Raw genomic sequence first — 19,585 nt, 5'->3', positions numbered from 1 at the left:
CATCCAGGCCTTTCTTAATGCACTCCTGGCCAGTCTCCCACATTCTACCCTCCGTAAACTTGAGGCCATCCAAAACTCTGCTACCCCTGTCCTTACTTGTACCAAGTCCTGTTCACCCATCATCCCTATGCTTGATAACATACACTGGCACCTGGTTAAGTAAAACTTCAATTTTAAAATTTTCATCCTTGTTTTCAAATCCCTCCATGCCCTTGGCCTTCCCTATCCCTGTAATCTCCTCCAGCTCCACAACCCTCCAAGATATCTGCACTCATCTAATTCTGACCTCTTGAGCATCCCCTATGCTCAGCTATTGGTGGTTGTGCCTTTAATTATTCCATCCCTAAACCACCTCTCTACCTCACTTTCCACCCTTAAGACACTCTGTAAAACCTACCTTTTGGCAATCTGCCTAAATATTGCCTTATGTGGCTGGGTGTCAAATTTTGCTTTATATCATTCCTGTGAAGCCCCTTGGGACATTTTATCACATTAAAGGTGCTATATAAATGCAAGTTGTTGTTTGTTTATACACAAGGTAAAGTGGCTTGGAAGCAATTTGCTCAATCCACACACAATAAATAATGGAAAGTAAATGATCATAGACCCCATAAAAACAAAGGCTTCAGATTTCAATAGATTGCTGTCCTCTAAATTGACTTGATATCTCTTTGGCCTTCTTAAGAAAGGTGCAAACAATTTGCGATTGAAAATAAATTGGTTTCATATTGTATAAGAAACCAAATCACACTTCTGAATTTTTAGGAAGTTTGTTAATGTTTAAGAAATGAAAGCAATGTTAGTTTTGTTCAATGTCTTCTCTCTAAAAACAGCCATTTAAAAAAAATCCATTTTAATAAAAAAAACCTCTGTGGATAATGCGTTACAGAACATTTGGGCGTGTAACAAAATCCTGTAATTGTAATACATGAATGTGATCCTACAGCTGCTGGAGAATCCATTGCAAACAACATCCAGTTAATTGAAATGTTTATAGATATTTTGATGTGAACTTTTACAGCTTACTTAGAAGCGAAACATATTTTTCACTCAGTTTGGCTTAATAAAACAAAATTTAATACAGAAAATAAAAATCATATTTTTAACTATATTTTCTCAATGCATTGTCTTCACATTGCTTGACTACGTATCGAATCCTTCTGCAGGGAAGCCTGGTGAGGTGAGGAACAGGCAGTAGCTTTATTAAATTTTGCTTTATTAAATAGAAGATCCACAAAACAGGGCCACAAATGGGTTACTCCTGCTGGCTCATATTGTATGGTACAGAGAATCATACTGTATCAGTGATCACATCAAGCAGTGAAATTGGTTTTGAAAAAATGCAATTAAAAGTATTAAATCTGGATTGTCAGTGTTTGCACTGCAGCATCTGCAAAATATCTGCTGCAATACAAAGCTGCATGGGGCCAACATGGTGATATGCCAAGTGAGATTTCCTAGCCAGATATGTAGGGAACTGGGTGTTCTCCAAAATTTCCTCTGTAATAGCACCCATTCAACAGTGCCACTAATGAATGTTCCAGATCCTCAGATTAAACTTTTTTTGCTCATCGCAGCTGATGAGAACTGAAGTGATCAAATGTTTTTGCCATTTGTGATAGGGAATGGCCATTTGTTAATACATCTCTATGATCCAGTTATTTGGAGTGACTAAAACTTTCCTAATTTGCTACTCCGAGGGATTAGCTGGTTCATACAGCCAGTCTGTGCTGAGTTAAATAATCTCAGCTGGTACAGGAGTAGGGTCTCTGCCTCTTTGGTTTAGGGAGAGGAAAACAGAGAAGGGATCCCACTCCTGATTGCGAGCCAGCAATCTCACTGTGGTGCACGAGTTGATGTTGGGTGAAGAAGATCAGGCTTGGTTGTCATGGTGACTATTGACAAAAGCCAATATATAAAGTGAAGGTTCACACATGCATAATAGCCATTTGAGTAATATATCTGTGGACACCCAGCGCTCATGGAATCAAATTCCAGCAAGGAATAAATGCTTTCAGGAGGGCAGCAAGAGGAAAGGGAGAAAATTGTTGGGGGCATTTTTTTGTTTTAATTTCTCTAACATAAGAACAACTTGTGTTTAGATAATATCTTTAATGAAGACAAATGGCTCAAGGTGATTCACTGAAGCACCATGAGACATATATCAACAAAGAGACAAAGTGGAGATATTAGAAGAGGCGACTAAAGGTTTGGTCAAAGAGATGGGTTTTAAGGAGGATCTTAAAGGAGGAAAGAGAGGTGGAAGATCAGTGAGGTGCAGGGAGGGAATTCCATAGCTTGGGGTTCAGATGCCTCAAGGCATGTTTATCAATGTTGGGGGATAGAGATTTTGGGATGCGCAAGAGGCCAAAATTGGAGGAATAAAATGTCCTTGCATTTTCTTCAGGAGGAAGATGTGGCCTCATAACAATGCAAAGGTTTTTAAAAAAAATTAAAATAGCTGCAGAATCTGGTTGCATAATGCTTGTATTTTCGGCGCTATGGGTGCCATTTTGGGTACACACGCACATTTCTTGTGGGGGGTGTGCCAGATGCCATTTTGGTAAAGGCATTAATGTGGGCACAAGGTGTATGCACCAGAAGTATGCAAAGTAGGCAGATTGTGACATCAGTTGGTGTCAAAGGCTGATTTGATTCCAGCAGTGCTATTTTCGACCTCAATGCTCCAGCTAACATCCTCTCTTAACCTCACACCGCTGAACATACAGGTGGGACCCCTCACGAGTGCAATTAAAGATACCATCGACTATCTTCAGGTTAGTTGCTGATTAATTTCTCTGGCTGCTGCTGAGTTTATAGAAGATTTTGGTGGTTTGTACTGCTACTTAAAGTTGGCGAAGCTTACAGGAAGTGGTGTAGCACATGCTGAAGGCTTTGGTTCTGACTTGAAGGGTTCTGCTCAGACCACTTGCTTCCAGATGTGGATGCAGTAGGTCGTATCACCCTTGGCCTACAGCGCGACAGGGAGAATGAGTAGAGGTGACACAGAGGAGGTAAGGCTGCTCAAAGAGGGAGGAGAAGGAAGGGCTTACAGCAAGTGACCAAATCCACCCAGGGTCTTCAAGAAGCAATTCTCCTACCTTTTGTTTTATTTGTTCATGGGATGCGGGTGTTTCTGGCTAGGCCAGCAGTTATTGCTCATCCCTAATTGCCCTTGAGAAAGTGGTGGTGAGCTGCCTTCTTGAACCACTGCAGTCCACATGGTGTAGGTACACCAATAGTGCTGTCAGGAAGGGAGTTCTAGGATTTTGACCCAGTGACAGTGAAGGAACGGTGATATAGTTCCAAGTCAGGAGGTTGTGTGGCTTGGCGGGGAGCTTGCAGGTGGTGCTCTTCCCATGTATCTGCTGCCCTTGTCCTTCTCTGGTAGAGGTCGCAGATTTGGATGGTGCTGTCGAAGGAGCTTTGGTGAGTTGCTGCAGTGCATCTCATAGATGGTGCACACTGCTGCCACTGTGCGTTGGTGGTGAAGAGAGTGAATGTTGAAGGTGGTAAATGGGGTGCCAATCAAATGGGCTGCTTTGTCCTGGATGGTGTCAAGCTTCTTGAGTGTTGTTGGAGCTGTACCCATCCAGGCAAGTGGAGAGTATTCCATCACACTCCTGACTTGTGCCTTGTATATGGTGGACAGGTATTGGGGAAACAGGAGGTGGGTTACTTGCCCCAGAATTCCAAGCCTCTGACCTGCTCTTGTAGCCACAGTATTTATGTGGCTGGTCCTGTTCAGTTTCTCGTCAATGGTATGTTGATAGTGGGGGATTCAGCGATGGTAATGTCTTTGAACAACAAGGGGAGATAGTTAGATTCTCTTTTGTTGGAGATGGTCATTGACTGGCACTTGTGTGGCGCTAATGTCACTTGCCACTTATCAGCCCAAACCTCGATGTTGTCCAGGTCTTGCTGCATCTGGACATCGGTTGCTTCAATACCTGAGGAGTCGTGAATGTACTGAACATTGGGCTGTCATCAGCAAACATTCCCACTTCTGACCTTATGATGGAGGGAAGGTCATTGATGAAGCAGCTGAAGATGGTTGGGCCTAGGACACTACCCTGAGGAACTCCTCCAGTGATTTCCTGGGACTGAGATGAGCGACCCCTAACAACCACAACCATTTTCCTTTGTGCTGGTATGACTCCAACCAGCTTTTCCCCCAATTCCCATTGATTCCAGTTTTGCTAGGGCTCCTTGATGCCATACTCAGTCAAATGCTGCCTTTATGTCAAGGGCAGACACTCTCACCTCACCTTAACCATGAAATACTACATCAGATATCTCTGCCTCAGTATCGAGGTGCTCTCTGGAATGTGCCACTTGTTGCAACCTGAACTGCAGCCTCAGAACAGGGCATGGACGGCAAGGCTGTAAAGGTGACCATGGGCATGAACTTTTATGCGTTGGGCTCCTTCCAAGCTGAAGCAAGGTAATATTTGCAGCATCTCCTGTTGCAGAAGGGAGATCAGTGAAGCTTTGTATGAGAAGAGAGCTGAATACATTTCATTCTCTCTTGTCATGGAAAAGCAGGTAGAGCGAGCGTGTGGCTTCACCAGGATTGCAGCTTTCCCATGGTTCAGGGTGCCGTTGACTGCACACATGCCACTTTGCGGGCGCCGCATATAAATTCTGAGATGTACTACAACCGGTAGGAATTCCAATGGTGTGCGAGCATACTCAGTGCATCATGTAGATCAGTGCTCAGTATCCTGGCAGCAGCCATGATGCCTTCATTCTGCAGCAGTCTGCATTTGAGCGACCATGACAAACCAAATATGACCGTTGACCACCTGGCTTATGACTCCAGTGCGCTGTCACACAACATGTGATCAGGCAGATCATTGGGATGCTTAAACACACTTCCACTGCCTAGTTTGTTCTGGAAGAGCTCTGCAGTACTCGCCAGAGCGCGTCATATTTTATCGTTGCCTGCTGTAGGCTACACAACCTCGCCATCATGAGTATATAGCCCTTGACACTGGTAAAGGACCACCAGCTGACGAGGACGGCGAGGTGGAGGAGGAAGAGGGAAGGGAGGAGGCAACCAACACATCCTCTTTCTGTAAGTGATTGCCTCATCCATCTGCATTACCAGCGAATGCAACTCTAACTCCCCATTCAGCAACAGACACACACCTTATGTTCCGAGTGTTACTGACCATCACGGTATCCTCTTGGCCACAATGCTGAAATAAAATCACAAAACAAACATTCCAAACAATTTTATAAATCAAACCATCCAATATTGTGTACAAAAGTCAACTGTTTACCTTTGTGCATTCCCTTAGTGCCTGTCTTTGCCTGTTGTAGTGCTCCTGTGCAATGCTACCCCAGTGGCTACAGTATGCTTGGTGGAAGTCTGCTGACTTTCAGTGAGGGAGACTGTAGATTGCCTTGTAGAATGACCTTCAGAGACTCTATTATAAGGGTCTGAAAGGGTTAATGATTGAGACAGTGTAAGGAATATCTTCATGATGTAAGAGATCACATGATAGAGAATTGGAGGGAGATGCAGAGGAGTCACACAGGCTGGTGTGAAGCTGTACATAGTTAGAATGTAATAAAGAGTTAATGTTCAAAGTACAGAAGATAATCTGTCTAATTTAGACTAACTAAGTATATTAAAGTGGCAGTAGACAAACCAAACATAAAACACGCTGGGCCAAGAAAGTTTGGCTTCAGACAGCACCACCTCGGCATGGGCTGCTGCAGTCTGGACTGGCTAGCTGATGGGCAAAACCAAGGGCACTGGTGGATTGACAGTGCTGGGAGGAAGAATACTGCCACCCCAGTTGAGGAAAGAAGGTTCGTGCTCCACTGCCACTCTGATGTGGATTGCCTCAGAAATCTAAGCAGTGTGCTGGAGGACAGATTGCTGGACTGCTGTGAGACCCTGCAAGCCGCTTTGTGCATTGGTATCTGTAGCTATGATAGCTGCTTCAGTCTGAGCTTCCACAGCAGCAGCCAGACATTGGGTGGCTTCTGCTTACATTGCAATGGAAGCTAAGCCATCGGGGCCATCAGATGCTGCATCATGGATGGGTCCATAAATGCTTTCATGGAGTTGGCCACCGCTTACAAGCTGGAAAGGACAGGCTCCAAGCTCTGTGAAAAGCCCTGTGCCACATTGGAAGTGGACTCCTCCATGTTCCTTGACAGTGACCAGAGGCTTTCTGGCAGGCTTCCCAATGCACCGGGTATTTCAGTATGCTGCCTTCTGTAGGCCACCCCATTGAAGTGCCCATCAGAATCCTGCACAACAGAACTTGTGTGTGACCTCCCTCTCCAGTGGGCTGGCACCTGCATTACCCTTGTCCCCTTGCCTGACTATAGGCCACCTGTGCTTGGTTGCTTTCCATGTGCAGATCCCACCTCAAAGCTACCCTCTAAAGTATGCACAGTGTCAGTATCTGAGCTGGTGGTTGAGAGTGTAAAATCAAGTGACAATGTTTCTTCTTCTTCACTGGCTTCTTGCTGTTCCATCTCTGTTGTTCCACCACTTGCTGGCCATGTAGCAATTCTTGGATCTCTGAAAGGAGAAAGGTACAAGTATAGGATGAGAGGCACATGCTTATACCATCTGCAACACATAAATAAGAGATTGTGGGATGTGAGACAAGGATTAGGCATGAGGATAAAAGCAAAATACTGCAGATGCTGGAAATCTGAAATAAAAACAAGAAATGCTGGAAATACTCAGCAGGTCTGGCAGCATCTGTGGAGGGAGAAGCAGAGTTAACATTTCAGGTCAACTGAGTTCTGATGAAGGGTCACTGACTTGAAACATTAACTCTGCTTCTCTCTCCACAGATGCTGCCAGACCTGTTAGATATGAGGATACTGTCATCTATGGGTTTACGTGCTGCTGCCTACAGTTATGTGTCACCTTGTCCTGCAAGAGAGAGGCAAGTGTGTCAATGAGTGCAGTGCGATGTGTTTGGGTGATGTGCCTGTCATGGTTGAATAGGTGGCTATGTGTGTGAGCTGTGAGGTGTGGGTGTCAGGCTTGCAGAAGTGTGTGAGTGTGAGGTGAAACTATGAATGAAATATGTGTCTTGATTGATAGAGATTGTAGGTAGGTGATTGAAGGGCAAGTGGTCAATTGAGAATTGTCAGAGACTAGTGGTTCAGCTGTAAGGATATGGCATTTGAAGATGAATTCACTGACCTTGACCACTTGTGCGCGATCATTAAACTTCTTTGGCATTGCACCCAGATCCTCAGGGCTATACTGCTTGCATTGACCATGATGGTTATCTGCTCCCATTGCCTTCTCAGAATTTGTCTGGAGGGACTCCTGGGTCGTTGTGGATAGTGGTCCACTCTCCTTTTCATCTCTTGCACGAAGGCCTCCACTGCTGCGTCTGAGAACCTTGGAGCATGCTCCGTCATGTTGTTCCATTAGTTCTTCCTGCTCAGAATGTCTTCCTGCCACTTCCAGCACCTGCTCCAGCCAGAATGCACCCTTTAAGAGGCGCAGGTTGACTTTAAGTAGTGCAGGCTAGCTTTAGCCTTGCAGGAACTCGAGCCCCCTCCTAAGGCGTGCAGCCACTCAACCACATGCCTAGCGCTGGGCAGCACACAGCTGTCATGTATATCAGCAGGCAACACAAAGTTTTCATGCTGCCCGCATCAGAAGGAACGAATGTGGGTAAATTGTGCATTGCGATCCAGCGTCCATTTTCAGCAGTTATCCAATTTTGCCCCGAATATTCTTCATTTTTTATGATAAAGAGTATATTTAATTTTGCACTTGATAAAATAAACAGTGCCTCTGGTGTAGTAAAAATTCTAGTCCTTTGCTATTTGTTTTGATTGGCGACAAATACTTTACTCCAGAAAGTATGGAGATTGAGAAATAGGACAAAACAAATGACGTGGACAGGGTGAGATTTTAATGCTCTCTGTGGATTGTGCATTTGGACTCAATTGGGAAAATCTGATTCTCATTAGATTGTCTTTAAAGATTGCCAGATAAATTGGCTTCAGGCCAGGATTTGACTGCACTGATTATACTAGATACTGAAGTCTGTCCCATTGACAGAGGCACACAAAGATGAAAGAAGACATAGATACAGATTTTCCAAAGAGAACTTGTGGCTACAAGAGCAGGTCAGAGGCTGGGATTTTTGCAGCAAGTAACTCACCCCCTAACTCCCCAAAGGCTCTCCACCATCTAAAAGGCACAAGTCAGGAGTGTGATGGAATACTTTGCACTTGCTTGGATAAGTGCAGCTCCAACAACGCTCAAGGAGCTCGACACCATCCGGGACAAAGCAGCCCACTTTATTGACACCCCGTCCAGTACCTTAAACATTTACTCCCTCCACCACTGACACACAGTAGCAGTAGTGCGTACCATCTACAAGATGCACTGCAGCAACTCGCCAATGCTTCTTTAACAGCACCATCCAAACCTGCAACCTCTACCACCTAGGGCAGGAGATGCATAGGAACACCACCACCTGCAAGCTCCCCTCCAAGTCACTCACCATCCTGACTTGGAACTATATCACTGTTCCTTTACCAGCGCTGGGTCAAAATCCTGGAACTCCCTCCCTAACAACACTAGATGGACCTACACCAGATGGACTGCAGTAGTTCAAGAATCTGGCTCTCCACCAACTTCTCAAGAGATGGGCAATAAATGCTGGCCTTGCCAGTGATTCTCACATTCTAAGAACGAATAAAAAAAACTATAAATTTAGATGGAATAAATCATTGTCCATTTGGTAGTGAATTATCTTGTTATCCTAACTGGCACCAAGCTCCATTCACACATCACTCCTGTGCTCGCTGACCTACATTGGCTTCGAGTTGAGCAATGCTTTGATTTTAATATCCTCATCCTTGATTTCAAATCCCTCCAGGACCTTGCCCCCTCCGTATCTCTGTAATCTCCTCCAGCCCTGCAGCCTTGCAAGATATCTGCTCTCCTCCAATTCTGGCCTCTTGAGCATCCCTGAGTTTAATTGCTGCACTATTGCCAAAACCTCAAGCTTTGGAATTCCCTCCCTAAAATTTCCCAACTCTCTACCTCTCTTTCCTCCTTTTAAATGCTCCTTAAAACCTATTTCTTTGACCAAGGTTTTGGTCCTGTATCTTAATATCTCCTTATGTATCATATTTTGTTTGATAATACTTCTGTGAAGTGCCTTGAGATGTCTGACTACTGTAAAGGTACTATATAAATACAAATTGTTGTTGTTTATGTTAATTGTTCAAGAGGTTTGAATTCTTCTGTAGCGAGTTAAAGAATATGATTGATTCATATTTCCCAAAGTGGATAATTTTTTTCTTTTTCAAAAAATGAGAAATTGAGCCAATGGTTTGGAAAATATGTATTTAAGAGTAGTCGTTTAAGTATATAACCAATTTTATGCAAGTTTAAAGACATACAAAATGATTTTTAAACACTTGTTCAAAGTATACAATTAAAAAGATTAAGTATAATATATGGTGTGTTACAAACAGAAATGTGCTGGTAAACATGCTATGTACGTTTGTCATTACAGAGGTTGAAGTATGGTTTGCGGCAGGCGTCACACGCGTAGGTGTATTGTCTGTGACAGCAGCTTTGAAATTCTGCACCCTAACCAGTCTGGTATAGTCTTTAAAGAAGCATAGAATCAGCAAAGTTTTCATAGATTCACATGTTTGGCTGCTGGTATTGCCTTAGCCCTTGAGCATCAACTTTCAAATCTGTAGATAGTTCTGTCTGTGTGAGGCCAGTAATATCTAGGTATTCTTATGTAACTGCATTCCTTGTTAGTGAAGGTAGAATGGTAGATCCAGGATCCACAATATGATAAGACAGTTGACATTTCAGGTATAACATCTTTCTTTAGAACTATATATTTTTATACCTGAAACATCTTTCACTGATGTTTTCTTGACAGATGTTGGCTGACCTGCTATCTCCAGCGTTTTCTGTTATAGTTTCAGATTTCCACCATCTGCAGTGTTTTGCTTTTTGACCGCGACAACCATAGCTTAACTTGCCTTACTAACTGTGTTAACATGACTGACAATGATGATGTCATAGAACACAATGCGTTTTCTATGCAATTTAAATGCATTCTTGATTGAGATGTTCCCAAAACAATCCTCTTAAAATGAGTTGGTAGAAAAAGTAGAATAGGGTTGACAAAATGAGATTCAGTCTGACAAACTGGTTAGCAATTTTTCTTTTATGGCTTGGCTTTTTTTTGCCTAATCTATTATATACTTCCATGGCAGTTAATTGGCTTTTTTATTTCCTGACCTTTTTCCTTTCCACCACATAAATCCAGTGAGTTGTGTGAAAATAAATTAACATATTTAGATTTACTTCTCAATGTGAAGTGTCCAACCTGAGAAACGGACAATAATTTCTTAGGATATTGGTGTGAGACTGGAGTTTTGATCTGGCACTGATAAAGGGCAACAATGAAGTTATCTGATTACTGCACTCCTGTCCAAACTGAAGTGTAACTGCTGCTGGATTGTCTTTAGGACACTAGTGTGAACCTAGCTGCATTGTGATAAAATCCATTAAAGCCTCGGCTAACATCATTGCTTTTTTTCGCCCTCTCAATGGATTGTGGTGTAACTATTATAAACCATGGGAAAAATTTGATTTGCCTTGCTGAAGCAGTGTGCTATAGAATAGTCTACCTTCACGAGATATATTAATTCCATAGGCGTGAAGTGCACCATGGCAAAGCCCATGGTTTATTGGGTATCATTTTTGTGTTTGTTCATGGGATGTGAGTGTCATTGGCAAGGCCAGTATTTATGCCCATCTCTAATTGCTCTTGAGAAGGTTCTGGTGAGCCACGTTCTTGAACTGCTGCAGTTTACATGCTGTAGGTACACCTACAGTGCTGTTTAGTATATGGTATTTGGGTATTTTATCAGAGCTACAGAACCAATACCTTGGCATGGATTTCAGTGTGGTATTAATTAATTAGAACAATTCCTACCTCCATAGAAAGAATGTGGACATTATTCCTGGAATGGCTGCCGCCTTCTCCATCTGCAAACAATCAAGGGGGTGAAATTACTGCTGTCAATAATTTTACTGAAGTCAGTCTGAGAACAATACTATAAATCGTGGTTTGTAGTTGCACCAACATTTTTTTGCTAAAATTATCAACACCAGAAATTTTACCTCCAATATGGTTTGGCTGAGAATTGAAGATCACACGCAATGCCTGTTAACTGAGGCACCATGGCCTTGTATGTTGATTCAGCCTCCCATCTATTGTGGGGCTTCATATAACTCCTCCAAACCAATTCCCATGATTTTGTTATCAGGGCCATTTACTTGAAGTTTTCTATTGACAAAATGTGCTAAATTATTATTCCACTCTGTGTACTTAAAGCTAATGTTTTGTGCCAACAATACTTTTGTAATAAGTCTAAAATAATGTCTGGTTATGGAATTTCCTGCCATCTGGTGTCCACATTGAAAAACTAGAGACTAATATGGCTACAAACGGGGTCTGTTAATTAATTTAATTAGTTTCTATGGGTTTGGCTACCATGTGAATACAATCCTAATGCCCATTTTTCAGGATTATTTCCAAACCCGTGGATCTTCGTGAGGATATAAACTAGCTTTTACCAAGCTTTGTATAAACAACTCAAGCAGTTGTCAAAGCTCCAAAACTAGTCAACATACCAATCAATGAAAAAATTGTTCCTACACAATTTTATTTCACTAGGCTAACTATTGCGCTGAATGTACTGATTTTAAGCATAGGAAATTAATGGCAATTCTTTGGAGCTGTTTGATTTGTTTTATGGAAAGTAAGCATTGATACACACTACTGAGTATACACACTACTGAGTCAGCGGCGCTTGAGATGGCTTGGCCATGTGAGCCGCATGGAAGATGGCAGGATCCCCAAAGACACATTGTACAGCGAGCTCGCCACTGGTATCAGACCCACCGGCCGTCCATGTCTCCGTTATAAAGACGTCTGCAAACGTGACATGAAATCGTGTGACATTGATCACAAGTCGTGGGAGTCAGTTGCCAGCATTCGCCAGAGCTGGCAGGCAGCCATAAAGACAGGGCTAAATTGTGGCGAGTCGAAGAGACTTAGTAGTTGGCAGGAAAAAAGACAGAGGCGCAAGGGGAGAGCCAACTGTGCAACAGCCCCAACAAACAAATTTCTCTGCAGCACCTGTGGAAGAGCCTGTCACTCCAGAATTGGCCTTTATAGCCACTCCAGGCGCTGCTTCACAAACCACTGACCACCTCCAGGCGCGTATCCATTGTCTCTCGAGATAAGGAGGCCCAAAGAAGAGAAGCATTGATAGCATTACCCATTTTACAACTGTATGTTACAAGATGTTTTAAACTTTGAAAGCATGTCGATTGGACAACTCAGAAGCACCTCAGTGTTTTTACCTTCACCTGAGATGTCTGCTTGACCCTCTGGGCTATACAGGCGATTAAGTGATTAGTAGAGTCAGTTAACAGGCAGACCATGGATGATTACTTTTAGAAATAACACTACCTAAAGGGAAGGATTGGACATGCAAATCTCGCATTCCAGCATTGATGTTGATTACATTACAAACTGCTGCATTTCTGGGGGGAGGGGTTGCACTCCTGATTGAAGCTCGCAGGAAAACTTACAGTAAGCAATGTACAATTTCCTCCAGGCCATTTCATTTCAATTCTCCTATCAAACCAAATTTAAAGCAGGGTAACTGAATCTGGTAGTAATCATAGTGTTTGTTTTGTATATATTCTTTCTCTTTGGAGTTTCTTCACAACAGTCAGCATTCGTGGATGAGAACTCAGCCTGAAGATCTGTCCCCAGGCCTCTGCTAATGATGCTTTATGGAAAACTGCTGGGACACTTTTGGATACTGGCTTTCCTCCCTATCGGGAAACACCTGGCCTCCACAATGGCCCAGTTGAGGACATTAGCTCAACACGGGCCTTTTTATCTCCGCTCCAACTTTAGGGTAAAAGATATGTGAAAGCAGTTGAGCAGTGTTGGTAGAAAGCATAAAAGGAATACTTGGATTTGTTTATTTCTACTCCTCCCTCTCCAAAAATTAGTGGAATTAGTGAAAAGTTAGGAAAATCTTTTCCTAACTTTTGTGTTTACAACAATAATAGCAACAACTTGAATTTATATAACAACTATTGTAGAAAAATGTTCCACGCCATTTCAAAGAGATGTAATCAGACATAATATGGACACTGAGCTACGTGGCGGTATTAGGAGGGGCGAAAGTGGTGGGTTTTAAGGAGAGTCTTTAAAAGAAGAGAGAGGATGGTGAGGCGGAAGAGTTTCAGAGGGATTGACATTTTGTGGCATCTGGACACTGAGGGTGCGGTTGCCAGTTTTGGAATGAAAGGGTGGAGGTTTGTCGGCCGGGTGGTGGGTGGGGCACACAGGCGTCCAGAATTGGTAGATTGGAGAATTCTGTGTTTCTGTTACCCAGCTTATTTTCTACTGTTTTGTTTAATGAGACAAGTGACTCCCCAATACAGACCGGTTGCTGACTACAAACATACGAATTAGGAGCAGGAGTAGGCCACTCGGCCCCTCGAGCCTGCTCCACCATTCAATAAGATCATGGCTGATCTGATTGTAACCTCAACTTCACATTCCCACCTACCCCCAATAACCTTTCACCCCCTTGCTTATCAAGAATCTATCTACCTCTGCATTAAAAATATTCAAAGACTCTGCTTCCACCGCCTTTTGAGGAAGAGAGTTCCAAAGACTCACGATCCTCTGAGAGAAAAAAATTCTCCTCATCTCTGTCTTTATTTTTAAACAGTGACACCTGGTTCTAGATTCTCTCACAAGAGGAAATGTCCTTTCCACATCCACCCTGTCAAGACCCCTCAGAATCGTATATGTTTCAATCAAGTCACCTCTTCCTCTTCTAAACTCCAGGTGATACAAGCCTAGCCTGTCCAACCTTTCCTCATAAGGCAACCCACCCATTCCAGGTATTGGTCTAGTAAACCTTCTCTGAACTGGTTCCGATGTATATACATCCTTACTTCAATAAGGAGACCAATACTATACATAGTACTTCAGATGTGGTATCACTAATGCCCTGTATAACTCGAGCATAACCTCCCTACTTTTGTATTCAATTCCCCTCGCAATAAATGATAACATTCTATTAGCTTTCCTAACTACTTGCTATACCTGCATACTAACCTTTTGTGATTGATGCACTAGGACATCCAGATCCCTGTGCATCTCAGAGCTCTGCAATCGCTCACCATTTAGATAACATGCTTCTTTTTTATTCTTCCTGCCAAAATGGACAATTTCACATTTTCCAACATTATACTCAATGTGCCAGATGTATGCCCACTCACTTGACCTATCTATATCCCTTTGTAGCCTCCTTATGTCCTCTTAACTTACTTTCCTATCTATCTTTGTGTCATCAGTAAATTTAGCAACCATACCTTTGGTCTCTTCACCCAAGTCATTTATATAAATTGTAAAAAGTTGAGGCCCCAGCACTGATCCCTGTGGCACACCACATGTTACATCTTGCTCACCAGGAAATGATTCATTTATGCCTACTCTCTGTTTCCTGTTAGTTAGCCAATCCTCTATCCATGCTAAAATGTTACCCCCTACACCATGAGCTTTTATTTTCCACAATAATCTTTGATGTGGCACCATATCAAATGCCTTCAGGAAATCTAAGTACAATACATCCAATACATCCCCTTTATCCACAGCACATGTTACTTCTTCAAAGAGCTCCAATAAATTGGTTAGACATGATCTCCCTTTCACAAAACCATGTTGACTCTGCCTGATTACCTTGAATTTTTCTTAATGCCCTGCTATAACGTCTTTAATAATAGCTTCTAACATTTTCCCTATGACAGATGTTAATCGAACTGGCCTGTAGTTTCCTGCTTTCTGTCTCCCTCCCTTTTTGAAGAACAGAGTTACATTGGCTACTTTCCAAACTAATGGAACCTTCCCCGAATCTAGGGAATTTTGGAAAATCAAAACCAACGCATCAACTATCTCACTAGCCACTTCTTTTAAGATCCTTGGATGAAGTCCATTAGGACCCGGGGACTTGTCAGCCCGCAGCTCCAACAATTTGCTCAGTACTACTTCCTTGCTGATTGTAATTTTCTTGAGTTGCTCCTTCCCTTCCATTTCCTGATTTACAGATATTTCTGGGATGTTTCTTGTATCCTCTATGGTGAAGACCAATGCAAAATTACCGGTTCAATTTATCTGCCATCTCCTTATTTTCCCTTATTAATTCCCTAGGCTCACTTTCTATAGGACCAACACTCACTTTGTTAACTCTTTTTTTTAAATATGGAAAGAAACTCTTACTATCTGTCTTAATATTTCTTGCCAGCTTTCTCTCGTACTCTAATTTTTCCCTACTTATTAATCTTTTAGTCGTTCTTTGCTGCTTTTTATATTCTGTCCAATCTTCTCTCCTGCCGCCCATCTTTGTGCAATTATAGGCTTTTTCTTTAAGTTTGATGCTAATTTTAACTTTTTTAGTTAAGCATGGATGGTGAGTCCTCCCCTTGGAATTTTTCTTTCTCTTGGAATGTATCTATTCTGTGTATTCTGAAATATCCCCTTAAATATCTGCCACTGCATCTCTATTGACCTATCCCTTTCTGCTTGCTGTTTCTAATGGGGGAGATGTTGTTTGGTGGCTTCTGGTTTGGCTCAATGGTGACTTGATGATTCTTGTTCTGCTGAAGAAAGCAGATGAGTAAATAATCATATTTAATCATTTGGAGCTACATTGCCATTACATTCATAATTATTTTCTTGTGTGTAATCACAGTGTGAGGGCACATTGATATAACTTCACATAAACCATAGAATGTCTATACAATATATTATATCCTGTTTTCAGTGCTGTCTTTCATAAAATCATAGAATGGTTACAGCACAAAAGGAGGCCATTCAGCCCATCATGTCTGTGCCTGCTCTCTGAAAGAGCAACTCACCTAGTCCCACTCCCCTGCCTTTTCTCCATAGCCCTGCAATTTTTTTTCTTTTCAGATAATTATCCGGTTCTCTTTTGAAGGCCTTGACTGAATCTGCCTCCACCACGCTCTCAGGCAGTGCAGTCCAGATCTTAACCACTCGCTGTGCAAATGTCATACACCAGTAAGCTATTTTATTTGTGGGACCCCCACCACCTGTTGTATGCTGCAACTTTCAGTTACACACAAGTTTAGCCTGTGAACATAACAGTAGTGTGATTTCATATGGAAATTGCTTTCTGTAGTCTATTCTCTTTGCCATAATGGCATGTATAATTTACGTTGGCTTTCCATTTCGGCTTCAGCTATCTTACTTGCTGCATCCTTTTATTTATTTTTTTTTATTTAGAGATACAGCACTGAAACAGGCCCTTCGGCCCACCGAGTCTGTGCCGACCAACTACTAACCCTACAGTAATCCCATATTCCCTATCACCTCCCTACACTAGGGGCAATTTACAACGGCCAATTTACCTATCACCTGCAAGTCTTTTGGATGTGGGAGGAAACCGGAGCACCCGGCGAAAACCCATGCAGACCCAGGGAGAACTTGCAAACTGCACACAGGCAGTACCCAGAATCGAACCCAGGTCCCTGGAGCTGTGAGGCTGCGGTGCTAACCACTGCGCCACTGTGCCGCCCATTTCTTTGTCTAACTTTATGTTAGTACCTTGTTTGTATTTGAAAATGTCTTTAACATTTCCTACTCTCCTTCATGTCCAGATATGCCCGATGCTACTACTTTTCAGTCAAATAGATACTTTATGTTTGCATTTTTTAAAAAAACCCTCATCAAGATCATGTTGACTCCTTTGCATGGTTAGGGATGTCCGGCCTACCAAAATCTTGCTACATCATTTGAATACAGCAATGATCATTGCTTCCAGGGCCTGGTCTGTAAAAAAAAAAAGAGTTTGTAAAAATTTATAATCAATGCATTTCTCACAAAAACTACAAGTTCCACAGCTAAAAGAAAGAACTTTTGACATTATGCTACTTAAGTGACTTCTTAGCTGCTTGTGAAATGTTACAGGGTCATTATTGCTGTATTGTGTCATTTTCTTGTTCTTGAAGACAGAATTGAATTCTCAGGAATCACGTATTTCAAAATGGCATGATGCCATGGTTCTGTTACTAGGTTGTAAACTTTGGCAAAATGTACACATTTCTTTTGCTTTTCTTGAACAGAGAAATGGCAGATGGACAACCACGTCATATTGCCCTATGGTGTTGCATTTCTGTGGCATTACTAATGATGCTTACTATTTAGTTTTGCTTTGTTTTCAATTATCTCTCAGTCACGCACTCACTCACTCACACAACATATTTTACGTATGTATACAGCAGCTTGTGAGAACCAATATTGAGAAATCCTGCAATATCTTAAGTACAAAACTAAAAATTACATGGTCCTATTAGTGTCTTAGCTCTATCATCAACAACATGTGAAAATTTGACAAGCTTCCCTTGCTTAATTGTTGTTCTCCTTCCAGGCTTGTTTTCTGCTGCTATAAGAAATATTTATCCTGACAGGCTAATAAATACCCTCACTCCCCCTCTTCTCTCTTCACAAACAGTGTTATCAGTCACTAAATTTCTAATTATAATGCTGCCTATCTCAGTTCTACAAGGCATTGTTTATACACAGGAAACACTAAATGACCTCAGTAATAATTTTGTGTGTTTTTGTTAACAGATAATATCAGGAGAGTGCTACCGCATCCATTACATGAAGGAACGTTCCAAGTCCTTTATCCGCAACCCATATGTAGCTGCTCTGTATAGACAAGTTGGCTGCTTCATCTTTGGCTGTGCCATAAGCCAGTCCTTCACTGACATTGCAAAAGTGTCTGTCGGTCGTTTACGACCACATTTTCTACATATCTGCAATCCAAACCTTTCAATCATCAACTGCTCCCTTGGTTACATTGTGGACTTTGAATGCAGAGGCAATGAAAGTGAAGTTCAGGAAGCAAGGTAGGAATTTTTACCTAAAAAGAAGTGAAATAGAATATGGTTGTGGTTACACCGCCTCTGCCTGTGCTTCCCCCCCCCCCCCCCACCCCCCCCGCCCCTCCAATAAGATAAAAGGGTGAAGTTGTTCTTTGGCGGTAATGCAAAATGGCCAGTATTGAATTGGCTGCCCATTTTACACCATGCCCAATAGTGTTCATTGAAATCAAAGGAAAATAAAACCTCAGGTGTCGTGTAAAATAGACTGCCGAAACTGTAGCCTACCTTTCACATTAATTACACACAGTGACGCGATTTTATATAAAGGACAGGAACACTGCACAATTTCGTGGTAATTTTGAGATGCTGTAAAACCATGTTGATTACAAAAGGCAGTGGCATCCGCTGACTACACTTCACATTGATTCTGCTATTCCTACATCTCAATGATGCAATGATTGAGACTTGAATTCGTATTTATTTTAGTTGAAAGTTGTACATCTAAATTAAATGAAAGTTGTAGCTGTTTGTGATTAGTATCACATTTTTCTTCTATTTGTCAAAACCACCCACACCATTTCACCCCATCATTGGTAGCAGCACAATTAGCCACCTAGGCCCTATGCTCTGTAATTCCTTACCTAAACTCCTCTGCCTCTTGTCCTTTAAGACCATCCTTAAAACCCAACTCTGTAACCAAATATTTGATCACCTCTTTTCCTGATATTCCCTTCTTTGATGCAGCTTCCATTTTTTTGATGATGTTTGCCCCTGTGAAGCCACTTGAGAGGTTTTTCTATGTTAACGATGCTATATAAATGCAAGCTCCCATTTTAGCTCCTGATCAAAATAAATATGTTCATCTGGAGGACAGCTACAGTCACAAGAACACAAGAAGTAGGAGCAGGAGTAGGCCATTCAGCCTCTCGAGCTTTCCCCGCCATTCAATTAGATCATGGCTGATCTGTCCCAGGCCTCAACTCCTCTTTCGAGCCTGCTTCGCATAACCCTCGACTCCCCGAGATTTCAAAAATCTATCTACCTTCTCCTTAAATACTAAGGAGTCAGCGTGAGCAAATTGCAGGTATGCTTCCAACAGTTTTGCATCCGTTAGTTTGCATGGACAGAATATCACAGGGAGTACACCTTGTGCCTGCAGTGCACATTTGGAGAAAAATACCCTGGCGTGTACAGTACCATGACAGAGACACAGTCCTCATATCAGATACCTATATATTAATGTAACTGTGTTGCGATGGGGTGCTTACATATTTCTTAGCTACTATTTATCCAAAATTAGGATTTTGCTCCTAGTTTCTTCTCTTAGCTTTATACATTACACTAAACAAATCCATACAAATTACATCCAGAGAGCACTGTGTACATTGTGGGTACATGCACATTATTGGCATCCTTTCATCTACGAAAGATGATGGACACGCAGCAAACAATCCATTTAGGTGGGGTGTCTTCTCCTGGTGCACCTTTGCTGATGGCTGTGAAGGCCAATCCTTGAGAGGCAGGTTCTGCCACAAGTGATGCACATAAAGCTGCCAAGTGACGCTGTGAGTTGTTGTTTTTGACATTGGCGCC

General features: G+C 42.2%; 1 protein-coding gene across 3 annotated transcripts in view; it reads left to right on the top strand.

The window, feature by feature from the left end:
- Positions 1-19,585, top strand: part of plpp3 (phospholipid phosphatase 3) — a 160,486-nt gene that overhangs the window by 79,328 nt on the left and 61,573 nt on the right. For all 3 annotated transcript variants that reach the window (XM_068037053.1, XM_068037051.1, XM_068037052.1), the window contains exon 3: positions 17,736-18,016. In XM_068037053.1, the coding sequence (XP_067893154.1) occupies positions 17,736-18,016 (281 nt within the window). The remainder of the gene's footprint in view (positions 1-17,735; positions 18,017-19,585) is intronic.

Source organism: Heterodontus francisci, chromosome 8 (assembly GCF_036365525.1).
Source record: "Heterodontus francisci isolate sHetFra1 chromosome 8, sHetFra1.hap1, whole genome shotgun sequence".
NCBI lineage: Eukaryota > Metazoa > Chordata > Chondrichthyes > Heterodontiformes > Heterodontidae > Heterodontus > Heterodontus francisci.
This window is presented reverse-complemented; position numbering and strand designations above follow the sequence as displayed.